This window comes from Trichechus manatus, unplaced genomic scaffold, assembly GCF_000243295.1.
Source record: "Trichechus manatus latirostris isolate Lorelei unplaced genomic scaffold, TriManLat1.0 scaffold00037, whole genome shotgun sequence".
NCBI classification, from domain to species: domain Eukaryota; kingdom Metazoa; phylum Chordata; class Mammalia; order Sirenia; family Trichechidae; genus Trichechus; species Trichechus manatus.
This window is the reverse complement of record NW_004443973.1, coordinates 5,787,535-5,802,852: the sequence shown is the minus strand read 5'-3', so window position 1 is coordinate 5,802,852 and position 15,318 is coordinate 5,787,535. Positions and strand designations below refer to the sequence as shown.

General features: G+C 39.2%; 1 protein-coding gene across 1 annotated transcript in view; it reads left to right on the top strand.

The window, feature by feature from the left end:
- OSBPL6 (oxysterol binding protein like 6) overlaps positions 1-14,850 on the top strand; it is a 137,931-nt gene extending 123,081 nt beyond the window's left edge. The window contains exons 13-22 of the mRNA XM_023730493.1: positions 1,409-1,496; positions 1,975-2,228; positions 3,657-3,794; positions 4,107-4,170; positions 5,796-5,874; positions 7,316-7,460; positions 9,535-9,679; positions 11,184-11,310; positions 13,609-13,731; positions 14,736-14,850. Coding sequence (XP_023586261.1) covers positions 1,409-1,496; positions 1,975-2,228; positions 3,657-3,794; positions 4,107-4,170; positions 5,796-5,874; positions 7,316-7,460; positions 9,535-9,679; positions 11,184-11,310; positions 13,609-13,731; positions 14,736-14,844 — 1,272 coding nt within the window. The 3' untranslated portion in view covers positions 14,845-14,850. The remainder of the gene's footprint in view (positions 1-1,408; positions 1,497-1,974; positions 2,229-3,656; positions 3,795-4,106; positions 4,171-5,795; positions 5,875-7,315; positions 7,461-9,534; positions 9,680-11,183; positions 11,311-13,608; positions 13,732-14,735) is intronic.
- Positions 14,851-15,318: the final 468 nt, after the last annotated feature.

The following is a 15,318-nucleotide window of genomic DNA, read 5'->3' as shown; positions in this document are numbered from 1 at the left end:
GAAAGGCACTCAAAGTCCGTGGATCCCTTATGCCTGTGCCTAGGCAAAGGAGCTGTGCCTACCCTGGGTTCCTGGCTTAGGGGAGCTGGCAGTTTATTTTTTCCTGTTTGTTAATTTGTTCACTCTCCAAGGCAGGGAGAATGGCTCTGGGCGTGTGACGGATCCTACTTCCAGCCCAGGGGACTCAGCAATTGCTGAAGCTAATCGGGGACCTAGTGCAGAGCAGGGAGTGGGGAGGTAAATGGGAGAGAGGTTTTCCCTAAGGGGGATGTTTTTGTTCCCCACGTTAAGCCGTATGCAAGTACTTGTCTTTCGTGAAGGGCTGCTTCTCACTGGTTCTGGGTGGCCGTGTAGAGTCTCTGGTGCTGGGTCTCTTCTGGTGTGGAAAACACGCCTCCCGAGCTCGGCTGTTTGCGTGCCTCACCGCTAACCCCCGAGCTGATCAGGCCTGAAGGGTTCAGGCTCTCCCTGGGTCCGGTCTGGCAACTCCTCTCTGCTTCCAAACCATCTCTCCCTTCCCCGCTACTCAGTTGGGTTCCTCAACTCAGCCTTTGATGTTCAGGGCTCCCAGTCTGCCGTATATAATCAAATCACTTGTTTTTTCGGGGCTTTATTGTAAGAGAGTCTACCGGAAGTGTCTAACTACTCTGCCATCTTGGCACTGACTTTTCTAAGCTGTCAGTATTTCTTAACGTGATCTATGCAGTATCCTATTTTCTGCCTTCCAGATAACTCTGGAGACTTTTTCCCTGCTAGCGTTTTCTTCACACTGCTGCCAAGTATTTTCCTGAAAACTAATTGAACTCTGTCATTACCTTGCATTTTTGTTGGTTTTTAAAGACCTATAGGGATTATTTGTGAAGCCTTTATGGTGGCTTAAAAAGCCCTTCTCAGCCGGGCTCTCTTCCTGTTCTCCTCCCTCCATCCCAGCCACACTAAACTTCTTACCATTCCTGGAATAAAGGTTTCTCTTGTGGTCTTTGCCCTTTGCACACACTCTCCCTTCTTCCTGTGCTTCTCCATCTCTAACAATTGGGAAACCTTTCATTCTCCAACACCCAGTGTGAATATTTCTTTAGGCAGTCTAGCTTGACTCCTGGTGGAGTCACAGGGCCTTCCTTTGTGCACATTCTTACTGTATTGTATTTAAATGTATCTGTTTATGTACTGGCCTCCACAAACAGACAAGGAGATAGCTACTTAAAGACAAAGGCTGCTTTCTAGCAATTGATAATTCCTGCCTCATGGTAGAACCTCAAGTGTTCACTGCACATATGCCAAATACATTTCACACTACGATCTCTGGTTTTCATTTGGACAATAATTTCTTGTTTTTAAGTGTTTAATTATCTGAGCTTTCAAGACTGAATGAGAATTCTGATCCATTCTGTTGTTTTCCCTTCCTTAGGCTTCAGATGATGAGTCTTACATCAGTGATGTGAGTGATAATATATCTGAAGACAACACCAGCGTTGCAGACAACATTTCTCGGCAAAGTATGCATCATTTGAGCTTCCAAATTGTTCTGTCTACATACAAAATTACCACTCTGGTGACTTAACGAAGTCATTTTCTTCCTCTCACTAATTGTTCTGTTTGAGCTGATTGTTCAATATATTTGTAAACTCTGTGGAGGTAGACGATTGAAAATGTATTAAGTAGATGGTTAAGAGCAAAAAGTTTTAAGTCTTGCACATCCCAAAAGTTTTCATCCTTCTTAAATAAATTATAAATTTAATTTATCTTTTCTTAAATAATATTGGAGAGTATTTAAAATATTGTTTTAAAAACTTTACACTGATATTTGTACATTTTTTAGCAACCTTGTATTGAAATAATTCAGTTTATTCTTGAAAGAGCATGATGAAGGCTTAAGAAATGTACTCCATTGGAAGGGTTAATTCCCTCTGATTTTATGAAATAAGAAAAGCAAAGTGTCTTTCACTGTGGTTCTCATCTTTCTCCCTCTTCTAGTCCTGAATGGGGAGCTTACAGGAGGGGCTTTCCGAAATGGACGCCGAACGTGCCTCCCAGCTCCCTGTCCTGACACCAGTAACATCAACCTGTGGAATATCTTGAGGAACAACATTGGTAAAGACCTTTCTAAAGTCTCTATGCCTGTGGAGCTAAATGAGCCCCTCAACACTCTGCAACATCTCTGTGAAGAAATGGAGTACAGTGAGCTCCTGGACAAGGCCTCGGAAACCGACGATCCCTATGAGCGCATGGTAATAAGTTTGGTGCCACAAAACAGTGCCAACCCTACACCAGGGCTAAGCCAGAATTCATTAGGATGATATATTTGGAGACATGATTTTTGCATAACATTCCTGCTGCATAGGTAAGAGAGTTCATTTCCGTCTAAGTCATACAGGGCCAAAAAGTTGCAAGTATACTTTGTGACTTATCTCTGGTTTAGAGAGTTTCTAAATTTAGGATGTAAAGGGATCATATTCCTTACAGGTTTAAGGCATGTATGCCTAGCCTCGCTTCAGGGTTCCTGGGTGGTACAAACAGTTAATGCACTCAGTTGCTAACTGAAAAGTTGGTGGTTCGAACCCACTCAGTGGCACCTCAAAAGAAAGGCCTGGCAATCTACTTCTGAAAAATCATCCATTGAAAGCTCTATGGAGTGCAATTCTGCTCTGACATGCATGGGGTCGCCATGAGTCAGAATCGACTTGCCGGAAACTGGTTAGCCCCGCATTATCAGCTTTTCCTGAATGTCAAGATAGCCCATTTGTTTAGGAACTCTGGTTTGAGAAAATTTCCTGTTTGTACTTTGGCCTGGGCTTTATTCTAGTATGACTGTGGGAACCTTTATTTGCCCTCTGAAAATCACCAGCACCACAGCCCTCTTGCATATGTAGTGCTGTGATGGTGCAAATGGCATAACCCACACACCGGAGTTTCTGTTATTTGAACTCTGTGATGCTCATTGTATTAGTTTGCTAGGATTACCGTAACAAATGACCACAAACTGGGTGGCTTAAAACAACAGAAATTGATTCTCTCAATGTTCAGGATACCGGAAGCCCAAAATCAAGGTGTTATTAGGGTTGATTTCCTTGGAGATTCTGAAGTAGAAACTATCCCATGCCTCTCGCCTAGCCGAGAGTGGTTTCCGGCAATCCTTGGCATTCCTTGGTTTGTAGACATTAACACTCCCATCTCTGCCTCCATCTTCACATCACCTTCTAACCTCTGTGTGTCTGTGTCTCTGTGTCCAAATCTCCCTCTTATAAGGACACCAGTCATTGATTAGGGCCCACCCTAATCCAGTGTGACCTTATCTTGAGTACATCCACAAAGACCCTATTTCCAAATAGGATCACATTCACAGGTATTGGGGGTTTGGACTTGAACATATCTTTTGGGGGGACATGATTCAACCCACAACACTCAGGATCATGAAGTTTGGGTGATATATGAATAAAGAACACTCGACCCCAATTGCTTGCTGGTTCCCTAATGGGAACCTCATTTTAACTTATTTTCCCCCCCTTAAGTTCCAGAAGATTCTGTGAAAATAATAGCAAAGGCCATCAAATCGGTGCCCATTGACATGGAGCATGTGAAATCTAGAGTAATAAGGGACAAACAGACCTGGAAATAGTCTCTCCTATATTATTTTCCTTTCTTAAATGTTTTAACAGGTTCTTATTGCTGCATTTGCAGTTTCAGGATATTGCTCCACCTATTTCAGAGCAGGAAGTAAGCCATTCAACCCTGTCCTTGGGGAGACTTATGAATGCATTAGAGAAGACAAGGGGTTCCGATTTTTCTCAGAACAGGTAAGTCCCATTAGACTCAGTGAAGTCTCTGTATAGTAGGAAGGAACCACCTGCTTTGGGTGGTTTATGATACCATTTAACAGAAAAATCACTTAGTTAATCTGCCTAAATGTTGGTAAATTGTTTGTGTTTAAACATGACATCTTAAAAGTTAAAGGTTTAGTAATTTACTTATATATTTTGAGAATAGTTCACTAATGTATATGGATGAATCGAGTATCAGGGTGGCCAATATATGGTATAAAAAATTATCATATGCAGAAGTTTTGACACTGATGTCTGTTGCCTTCTTTTTTTGTTTTTAATTACCAGGTTAGCCATCATCCACCCATTTCTGCCTGTCACTGTGAATCGAAGAATTTTGTGTTTTGGCAAGGTTTGTATTTCAGTTATAATTTGAAAATCAACTTTACACGCCTGTGAAAAAGTTTCTCGTTTCTAAAGGTACATTATACTGTGTTTAGATTTTTTTCTTGTTGAACTTAGTGAATATTGGCAGTTGGTACTGAGTTCAGTTTGAGAAATTACATTTCTTGGTTTAAATACGAAAGTATGTCATTTAAGAGATGAGATTGTTCATCTAGCAGGCACAGCCTTATGGGACAGCAGAGGTCCATGCTGACCTTGCCAGCTCCAGGCTATCACTTTATCTCATTGTGCCTCAGTGTCTGCATCTGTACCATGGAGGTTATACAGGTTGCCTGCTTGCTTCTTGGGGTGTACAGAGAGATCTTCATCATGAAGGAAGGCTTTGGAGCAGATCACCAGTTGTCACAGTTTATTTGGATTTATAAACATTGCAGTAGTTTCTGGTATTTTACTCATTGAGGCTCAGAGGTTTGGATTGAAGCCTCTACTTAATACCCTGTGTTCAGTCAAATATTAAAAAACTTCCCTAAAATGAAAAGTTACAAAACCCTTTTGGAAAGGAAAGAAAAAATAGGTAAATTTGACCATTAGGTATAAATAGTTGCTTCACAGTTTGAAGGGTGCTCCATTGCTCACAGAGTGACTCTTCTCATGGGAATTTCCTCAAAACACACAAAATGATAGAGCACCATAACTATACCTTACTGCAAAATAAGAAAGTAAATCATTTCCTGGTTATGACAAAGATTCAGAAATTTTGTGAAGACAGCATTAAGCTCCCATAGTTCATGAAAATGGGACTGAGCAGTTATAAATACACAGGTAAATCTGAGTTTTAAGAAGAAAACATAAAATCATCATGTGAGATAAAGTGCTGGGCCCTGGGGCTGTATCTTAACAACTAGTGTAGGAACATGTGCATTAAGTTAATCCCACTTTCTCATAAATCTTTTGTATCTGTATTTAGAGATTTTTTTTTACTCTTCTCCCAAATCATATAACTCTTCCATATGGGGAAAAATAAGTATATAAATCAATGGTACTGCCATACTGCAATTGCTATACACCTGATATGTGATACGTATGTTAACTATTTCTGTTTTTTAGTGAAAATTTATAAGAACATATATTGCTACCTGGACATTAAAGCACTGTACAACCAAATCAAACCAAACCCGTTGCTGTTGATTCCAACTCATAGTGACCCTATAGGACATCGTAGAACTGCCCTATAGGGTTTCCATGGAGCAGCTGGTGGCTTCGAACTGCCGACCATTTGGTTAGCATTCAGAGCTCTTAACCACTGTGCCACCAGGGCTCCAAAGCATAGTACAGTCTATGTATATATGTGTATGTGAATACACATAACACACACACACATTATTCCAGGCTTTTCTCAATTTTATTAGTTGACAGCAAATACGGAGCATGCATTATAGAGAAACATAGTTCACAGTTAATCTTTTCATCTTGGGGTGTCTTCAGGATCTTATATTAATTAAAACAATATAGAATCAATTCTGATTACAAAAGTGCTTTGTAAAAGGTAAAGTGTAATACAAAGGTTGGATTTTTGGAACAAGTGATTAGACATGGAGTATATGTTTCTTGTCCTCTGCCTATGTTGTTTAGATATCAGATGGAAAAACAAGTTCTGGGGGAAGTCAATGGAAATCTTGCCTGTCGGAACACTGAATGTCATGCTTCCCAGGTAGGTTGCTCTCATCCTCCTTTTGGCTTCTTATCTACTTTTATAATCAGAAATGAAATTTTTAAATCCTAAAATGTACGAAGTGTTCGTTTCTGTATATGCTCGAAACTTTTGCTAACTTTACCAAAGTTTTGAGAATGGACCCCAAAAATCAGTGACAATGTTAGCATATGCATCAAAGCTACCTATTTGTCTGTTTAGATCCTCATTCATCAGTCAACAGCAGGTACCTACCATGTCCCAGTCACTGTGCTAGTTTGCATTTTATGTGAAACATTCCCTTTTTCGGTCATTTCTTTTCTATACAATTCATAATTTCAATTTTGAGTTCATCTTAGATCCAGGGATTATTTTTTTAATTTCTGAGTTATCTTGTTAAGAACGAATAATGGGTTGCTTTTATGGTTGTTTTCTAGAGATCGTAGCCTATAAGGCTGTTAAAACTAATTGAGTTTTTTAAATTAGGTTTTCTTTGAGGCCGAGGGTTTGTTTTTGTTTGGTTTACTTTTTTTTTTGTTTTTTTTTTTTGTTTCTTTCTTTCTTTGGTTGATAGGTTTTGTTTTTGTCCACTTAAATCACAGAGTTTGCTGGTGGGTTGGTGGAGGCAGGGGAGGGGGAGGAAGTATCCCCAGGAACACAAAATAAACTTCCAGTATTTGCAAATTTGGAAAGAAGAAAGAAATCTTTCTCAGGTGTATATATGGTGCCTGCATCATACAAATTTATTAATTTTATAGGGATTTAGAAGCATTTCATTTTATTTGAAAATATACATAGTATGCAAACCTAAATGTGATTTGAAGCCATCATCTCATTCCTTGGCAGAAATTCTCATAACCTTACTCCCCAAAATTTGCATTAGATCTGTGCCATCTTGGTTATGCTAGTCAGTCTTTTCCCGAAGAAGTATTCACATCTTTGGTCTTAACTTGAAATACAAAACAATATTCTCAGAGTAATCTTTCTTAAATGCACACCCTATCATGCCTGTCTTCTACCTTGAATCCTTCTGCAGTGCCCCATTGCTTGCAAGGTAAATGCAGACTCCTTGGTATGTCATTTAAGGCCTTCCCTGTTCTGCCTCAGCACATCTCTCCAGCCTTGCCACCTGTCACACCCACTTACCTGTAACAAACCACTCACAGGTCCCTAGATGCATTGTGCGCTTCTGGCCTCTGTGCCTTCTGTTGATGCTTTTCCCCAGCCCATAATACCCTTCTATCCATCCCACCAAATCTTAGACCAAATCTCACCTCCTTTAGAAAGTCTTCCTTGAATGAATGAATCATGTTAAAAATATCTGTGACTACATAGATAATTCCAACAAAGATATGAGGCAAATGAAGATTTGACCACAGAATATTCTCATTAGTATAAACAGTAATACCTATTTGTAACCTTCACTATTTTTAACCAATGTAAACATTCTTTTTTCATCCAGATATGGAGATTTCTATGTGTGGAATAAAGTCACCACATGCATACACAACATTCTCAGTGGTAGGAGATGGATAGAGCATTATGGAGAAGTCACCATCAGAAATACCAAAAGCAGTGTTTGCATTTGCAAACTCACATTTGTCAAGGTAAGTAACATCATACAACACAGTGTAGGAAAAATAATATAAACACTTACTGAAGAAAAAGTGTAACGATTACCTTTAAACAGCAGCAAGTGAATTTGTCCTGTGAATTTGTCCTATATCTTTGGAGCTTAAGGACATTTTAGATGAGAAAGCAGAACCAACTGATGGAGTTGCTTGAGGCATGTAGGCATCTCGATGTGTGGGGAGGTTCAACTAAGCACCATCTCAAAACAGAAAACACAAATGATTTCTTTTTTAAGCAGCAAGTTAGCATTTCAATAAGCAAAATCCCAGTAAATACTTTTTGCCCATAACAAGTCTTCTGGTTTATATTTCTATTTCTATTCCTGCTTGATTACAGCATATTCAGGTGATCTTATTTAAGGTAACTATCATGTGGAAACCCTGGTGGCGTAGTGGTTAAGAGTTATGGCCGCTAACCAAAAGGTGAGCAGTTCGAATCCATCAGGTGCTCCTTGGAAACCCTATGGGGCAGTTCTACTCTGTCCTGTAGGGTCACTATGAGTCAGAATTGACTCGATGGCAGTGGGTATGGGTTAATTATCATGTAACATTTTCTGGCAATTTCTGTCAAGTTGAATAGAGCAGCCATGTAGATGAGAGCTACCAGTCACCACAACCCTTATCCAGCCATGCCACTATTACAGTCCAAATAAGTCCAACAAAGAGATTACCTTTATTAACAAGAAAAGATGTTTGGGATAGAAATGCTCACAAAACACCATTTTCCCTCAGTATCATCTCCATGTTTGTTTAGGTGTGCTACAAAATTCCATTGTGGTACATGAACCCTCATGATCACATTCTCATACGGTAAACAGGTAGTGTTGGACCCTTAGTTAAATCCTTTTACACCGTATTGGAAGATCATATTAGTTTTAATTTAATATCTTTATTTTAGCTCTAGATGTTCTTTTTTTTTTTTCTTATAGACTCATTAGATGGCTCAGAAATGAAGATCTGGGATCATTATTTGCTCTGATTTGGTGATAAGAGTACATGTGTGCCTTTGGTTTTGTGGGCTATGAGAAAATTCCAATTAAGCCTGCCACTAACATTTGCAGAGCCCAGGGCAAGAGCACAAATGGAGGTTCCTATATACCATGTGTGTAAATATTTAAAATATCTATTTTAAGCCTACAAAATTTCAAAGAAAATATGTTCTGTCCTTTGACCTTGACAAATATACCTTTTATCGCAAGCCACAAGGCCAGGTTAGACACTTTAGAGATCCGTGCTGGAAGCATGGTGACACAGAGTGAACCAGTCCTGGCCCACAGCCTTCCCCACTTTTCTTGCCACCTCCAGCTCTGTCCTGCACTGCAAGGGACCTCACACACACGTGTTGGCAGTCCAGTTCACACATCTAAGCCCTGTCCACACTCCCTGCAAACAGCTACCTCTTGACCACTCCTCAGGTCTAAAGGTACACACACAGGTGGATCGTTTGCCCTTGTGTGGATGAATCCAAGAAAAAGGCCTGTACAGGCTGTGGAATAAGTTCTGAGCCATTTGGACAGGAAATTCAAGAGTCCTGGGTACTTAGGGCTTGATCTAGAAGGGGGATCAGGGGCTTCAGGGGGTAGGTTCCCACAGACTTCTCACCCCTTTGGGAGGGGCATGGCTGGAAAAGGGCCAGAGCAGGGTCCTCAGGATAAAATTTAACCATTTACAAATACTGGGAAGATTATTTTACAAACCACTTCTGCAAAATTGCCAGCTGAAATTCATTAAAATCCATGAGCAAAGGGAAAATACAAGACAGGAGGATCTGAGGAAGAAATTACCAGCCTATAAACTGCTATTAGGTACTAGGTTAGAACCTGAGCCTTCTGTATTTTATGCTACCATGATATAGCACAGAGTAGAGATCATCCCTTTCTTAAAAGTTGAAAGTAGAAAGCCACCATTCTGTAAAAAAACATTTTTAATACATTTCTTGAAATGGCTTGAATGAGTAACTTCAAGGTTAAGAAAATTTACCATACGGAAGTTGTAGAGATTGGAGTTGTTGAAGAGATTGGGAGTCATAATTGGGGGTTGATTTTTCCAGGTGAATTATTGGAATTCTAATGTGAATGAAGTCCAGGGCGTTGTGATGGATCAGGAGGGAAAGGTGGTTCACCGGCTGTTTGGGAAGTGGCATGAAGGGCTCTACTGTGGCGTGGCCCCTTCTGCAAAGTGCATCTGGAGACCAGGTGAGACTCGAATGAATGTCCTGCCCCAGAAGGGCACCATGAGTGAATGTCAGATCATCCCATGCCATTCACCTTATGTTTTCTTTAATAGTGAGGTTAAAAATGTAGGTGCATAAAGGCAGCTATAGCTACATTTATACTTAACATAGAAGTTACAAAAGTCCCAATATTTGATAGGAGGAAGTTGTAAAATTTAGGCCAAATTTCTGGCCACATGTCAGAGATTTTGGCTTCATGTAAAATCACTCTAAGTATAATGCCTGCATCTCAAAAGCTAGGTGTATTTATTAAACAGTTTAGATAATTGAAATCAGACTTAAATCCTTCCTCATGTTATTTATTCTCTGTTTTAATTAAACAAAGGAAAGCTTGCAAACATCTATAATCCTCAAATTTAATAACTCACCAGAGTAAGTGATCTTTTCACTTGCACAGCAATATGTTGGCATTTAACAAAAGACATTAAAAGAGTTCTGGTAATTCACTAGCACGTAATTGATTATCAAGTATAAATGGAACAAGTATCTACAAAAGATTTATTCTCATTGGAATTTGCCAGTTAATCCCTAACTTTAAAATTAGGTGTTGGTTTCCTAAGAGACATCAATGAGCATTTAAATAACCTGCCAGTAGAGCAGTTCATTCATTCATTTCAGCAGGTATTTATTGACTACTGACTAGGTATCAGGCTTTATTCTAGGAGCTTGGGATACATCAGTGGGCAGAGCAGACAAAGATCTTGCCTTTGAGGGGGTTAGTTGAATAGTGCCAATAAACCAACTCTTCAGACAAAGATTAGACTGGACTATGGGACATAAAATGATACTTGTGAAGAGTGTGCTTCTTAGCTCAAGTAGATACATGAGACTAAATGGGCAGCTTCTGTCCGGAGGCGAGATGAGAAGGCAGAGAGGGTCAGGAGCTGGTTGAATGGACACGGGAAATCTGGGGTGGAAAGGAGTGTGCTGTCACAGTATAGGGAGAGTAACTAGGGTCACATAACAATGTCTGTAGAAATTTTTGTATGAGAGGCTAACTTGAATTGTAAACTTTCACTTAAAACACAATTTAAAAAAATGCCAGTAAATATTAATTTACATCCCATGTTCTCCTTTTCTAAAGGGAAGTAAATAAGAAGCATTTCTGGTGAAATCTTAATGGTTATAGTTAATCAAGCTTGCATTTAGTAAGGCTATTGAATTTTTGAAAGAAAAATTATGGAATAGTTTAGCCGGTGAGTCTACTATATGTGTAAAGTTTTATTTTGAAAGCTGGATTTTATTATTACATATATGAATCTGTCAGTTCTGATGATCAACATAAAGTTCCCCACCCAGCAAAATATAACTGATGTAATTCACTTGAAAAACATGTGTAATCTAGTGTTTATGACTGTACAAATTTGATACTACTGTGGGTATTAATGAAACACACGGGTAAGGCAGTTCTTTGAGATCTGTAAGCCTTTTTGTCTCTCAGCAATGGCCCATCTGTCGCCCTCCAGGTTCCATGCCAACCAACTATGAGCTCTATTATGGCTTCACAAGGTTTGCTATTGAGCTTAATGAGTTAGATCCTGTGCTAAAAGACCTTCTTCCACCGACAGATGCACGATTCCGGCCAGATCAGAGGTAAGGACGGCAGTGGTATTTAAGATGTACATAGGTCATGGCATGAAACTACAAAGGTCATGGAGATCATCTTCTCCACCATCATTTATTCATTCATTCAGTCATTCTGGCACAAACAGTTAAGTGCTCAACTACTAGCCAAAAGATTCTAACCCACTCAGAGGCACCTTGGTAGACAGGGTTGGCGATCTGCTTCTGAAAGGTCACAGCCTTGACAACCTATGGAATGCATTTTTACTCTGCACACATAGGGTTACCATGAGTTAGGACAGACTTGACAGCAGCTAACACCCATCACAACCCTGGGTAAAGCAGTATCCATAGGTTGATCATACCAGAAGATTGTTTCTCTCAACTAAAAAGTTCCCCACAGAAGATAACACAGATGTTTTTCAACAAAAAGTTTTATCTCCTCCCTGTCTCAAAAAAAAAAAAAAAAAAATTACTAAAGGTTTACAAATTCAATGGACTCTCTCTCCACTAAATACAAAATCGCTCCTCCCCCAGTGGTTTTTTGTTTGTTTCTTTCTTTGTTTAAACTTCTTTTCTCCTATTACTCTGTAACATGGAGTATCTTTCAAACTAAATGATAAGAGTATTAAGTGACAGGGGCACTGAGAAATGCTTTAAATGAAAGCCTGGCATTTGCCCAACATGGTTTTGATCCCATAGGGTATGAGTGAAATGTACTTTAATACCTTCTGATTCTTTTTTTTTATTATTCTTACATGGTTCTGTGTACTCATTATGTCCTATATTTTCATTCCTACTGGATTCATCTTACTTTTTCCAAAATTTCTATGTTGTTGCTAGGTGCCATCGAGTCAGTTCCGACTCATAGTGACCCAGTATACTACAGAACAAAACACTGCCCAGGCCTGTGCCAATCAGTTTTCGGTTTCCAGTGTGTTTTTTACTTTATCTGTCTTCTGCCAAAATGTTTTCAGCATTGAATGTTCTACTGTTCAGTTCTCTTATGTTCTGCTGTTCTGTTCTGCTATTCATTTCTCTCTCTCCAGACATGCAGTCTCACTGTTTGACATTCAGATTTATCAATAACTTCCTGTACAGTGAAGTACAATGTTATATTCCTGTTCTTTGCTCTCATTTTGAGATTTAATATTTGCAAATCACCATTGGGTCTTTTTAATCTTTTTCTTTCTCAATTCTATTTTAATATTCTCTTCCTGAATTTCATTTCCTATTCTTTGGCCTTTTGTAATTTTCTCCAACTGTTACCGTTTTTTTCTTTTTTCATCAGTTTTATTCTCACCAATAAAACAGGAAAACTCCTTCCACCTCAGTTTTTCCAAAAGTAGGTGGATGACAGTCAGTTATCTTCCTCTACTTTTTGGTCTTTAACAAGTGCTTTCTTGTTGTTTTGTTTCATATTTTTTTAATTGTGGTAAAATATATATAACAAATTTTCCATTTTAACCATTTTCAAGTGTACGACTCAGTGACATTAATTAAATTCATGTTATGAAACCATCATCACTATTTCCAAAAGTTTTTCATTGCCCTAAACAAAAACTCAGTACCCCTTAAGCAATAACTCCCTATTTCCCCCTCTTCTCAGCCCCTGATAACACTAATAAACATTGGTGTCTATGCATTTGCCTATTTTGGATATTTTATATAAGTGAGATCATACAATATTTGTCCCTTTATGTCTGACTTATTTCAGTTAACATACTATTTTCAAGATTCAGCCATGTTGTAGCATGTATCAGGGCTTCATTTCTCCTTTGGCTTTATTGTATCTCTTTATTGTATGTATACTTACCACGTTGTTTATCCATTCATCTGTTGATGGACACTTGGGTTGTTTCCGCCTTTTGGCTGTTGTGAATAATGCTGCAGTGAACGTCGGAGTACCAGTATCTGATTGAGTCCCTACTTTTAATTCTTTTGGGTTAACAAGTACTTTCTGATAATATGGAAAAGGAGCACAACTTGTCACTTCATGCTGTTCTAACCCTGGACTCTCCAGCCATCCTGAACACCTCAAGTTGTAGAGTCCCAAATGGCACAGAAAAGTCTTCAAGGACCAAATCACTTATCCTTCACTCCTACCAGTTATTGCCAATTATTGCTATACACAATAATTCAGACCACATAGACAGGAAGCATGTGGATTGATGGACAGACAAGAGGTGCCGTGGCCTAGGGCAGGGGTAAGAGGACATTACCAGAGTGTTAGACTCACAGCAACCAGAGGGTAATTTTGTGTAAATGAGATTATTTTTTCCCAGAAAAGAGGATAATGTAGTAAAAGACCAACTGCTCTTTGCTTAGATTTTTGGAAGAAGGAAATCTGGAAGCTGCAGCAGCAGAGAAACAAAGAGTAGAGGAACTTCAGAGATCTCGAAGACGATACATGGAAGAAAACAACCTTGAACATATACCAAAATTTTTTAAGTAAGTCAGTTCATTTACATAGCAAGTAAATGGTTTGCAAATGCATAAACAATGGGGAACTCCAGGTGAATAGAAAATTACAAATAGTTTGGTATCCAGAGAACTGAAAGGTAGAAAAATTAAACCAATTTTGGTAACTTTGCTTTTGGCAGTGGAAGACGTGATGCTTCCATAAAAATAAATTCTCCTCTATAGCACTTTTCTTTTCATGGTCAACAAAAGAGACTGAGGATCTTGTCCAGAAGACTCTTTGTTCTTCAGCTACACCCTTTAGAATTATAGAAACTTGTTCCCACACCCTCACCCAAAGATGGGATGGGGCCCCACTGCCCACAAGGTCATCCTAGCTTGATTAGTATTTAATTTTATTTCTAATACATGGAGCTTAAATCTGAACAGATAGACCCACTGTGGTATTATTGTGGGTGATTATTATGGATTATTTACAGGATTGTATATATACATCACACAGATTAATCTAGTTTCTGAATCCATCTGTTGCCTTCCAGAGCCAGGACAAAAAGCTCAGGATAACCTCTTGTCCTTTATAGTTGCCATTTCTTGACTGCCAGAGGTGGAAATGCAGCTTTGCCCTTCAGATGTCTAAAGTGCATGCTTTGAAGATTGACCAAGCAGAGGCTCTTACAGTCACTGATGTTGCATGGTTTTCCCCACAAGTGGGTCTGGGCTCTGGGGTCTGAGGTTCTTAGTTTTAATATTTATATGTGCTTTGGTTGGGGCTCTTCACTTTCTAGTCCTGCCTGGAGATGATTCATTCCTGCACTCAGCCTCTCTCCTGATGACCCTACCCACTTCCATTTCAAACATTACAACAAAATGAGTTCATTTCTGGTCAAAAATATTCAAGTCATCCGTAAGCAGATAAGACACTAATTGGCCTAAAAAAGTACTGCTTATATGTACATGTTTTATTCACAGGAGAGGGTCCAGTTATCACCTCACCTTGATGCTATTTTTGTCTGTTTGTTTTTATATTTTCACAGAAAAGTTATCAATGCCAATCAAAGAGAAGTCTGGGTTTCTAAGGACACTTACTGGGAGCTGCGAAAAGACCCTGGGTTTAGTAAAGTAGACAGCCCTGTTCTTTGGTAAACTGGGAATGTAGAGCTAGCCAACATATCACACTCTGAATGAATAAGTAACTATGCACAATTAATTTCTTATAGCTAAGCGTGGTTTGTGGGTCAACTGAAAACCTACCATTTGCTTTTCTATTCATCTTTATAATGGACTTTCAGAAGTGCATTAGACAAGGCCCTAACCACTTTTGGATCCTTTCTGTTTTGCTGCAACCATATTCCTTAAAAACATCCACATCCTCCTCGAAAAGCAGAATAAAAGGAGTAGAATATAAAATCCAAAGTCTGAAGAGTTTGTAAAGAAAACAAACTGTAACTGGTGCTTAAAGCTGATCAAGAGTGTTCAAAGCAACATGACATATAAGCCACGCATTTGGTCCTTTGTCTGGAAGCGCCATCACCTTATCAGAGGAGCTCCTGGGCCACAGCGGTCAGTCAGTTCAGGCTTCAAGTGTGTCTGTTTGATGTGGTGTGCTTGTGCTGGCCT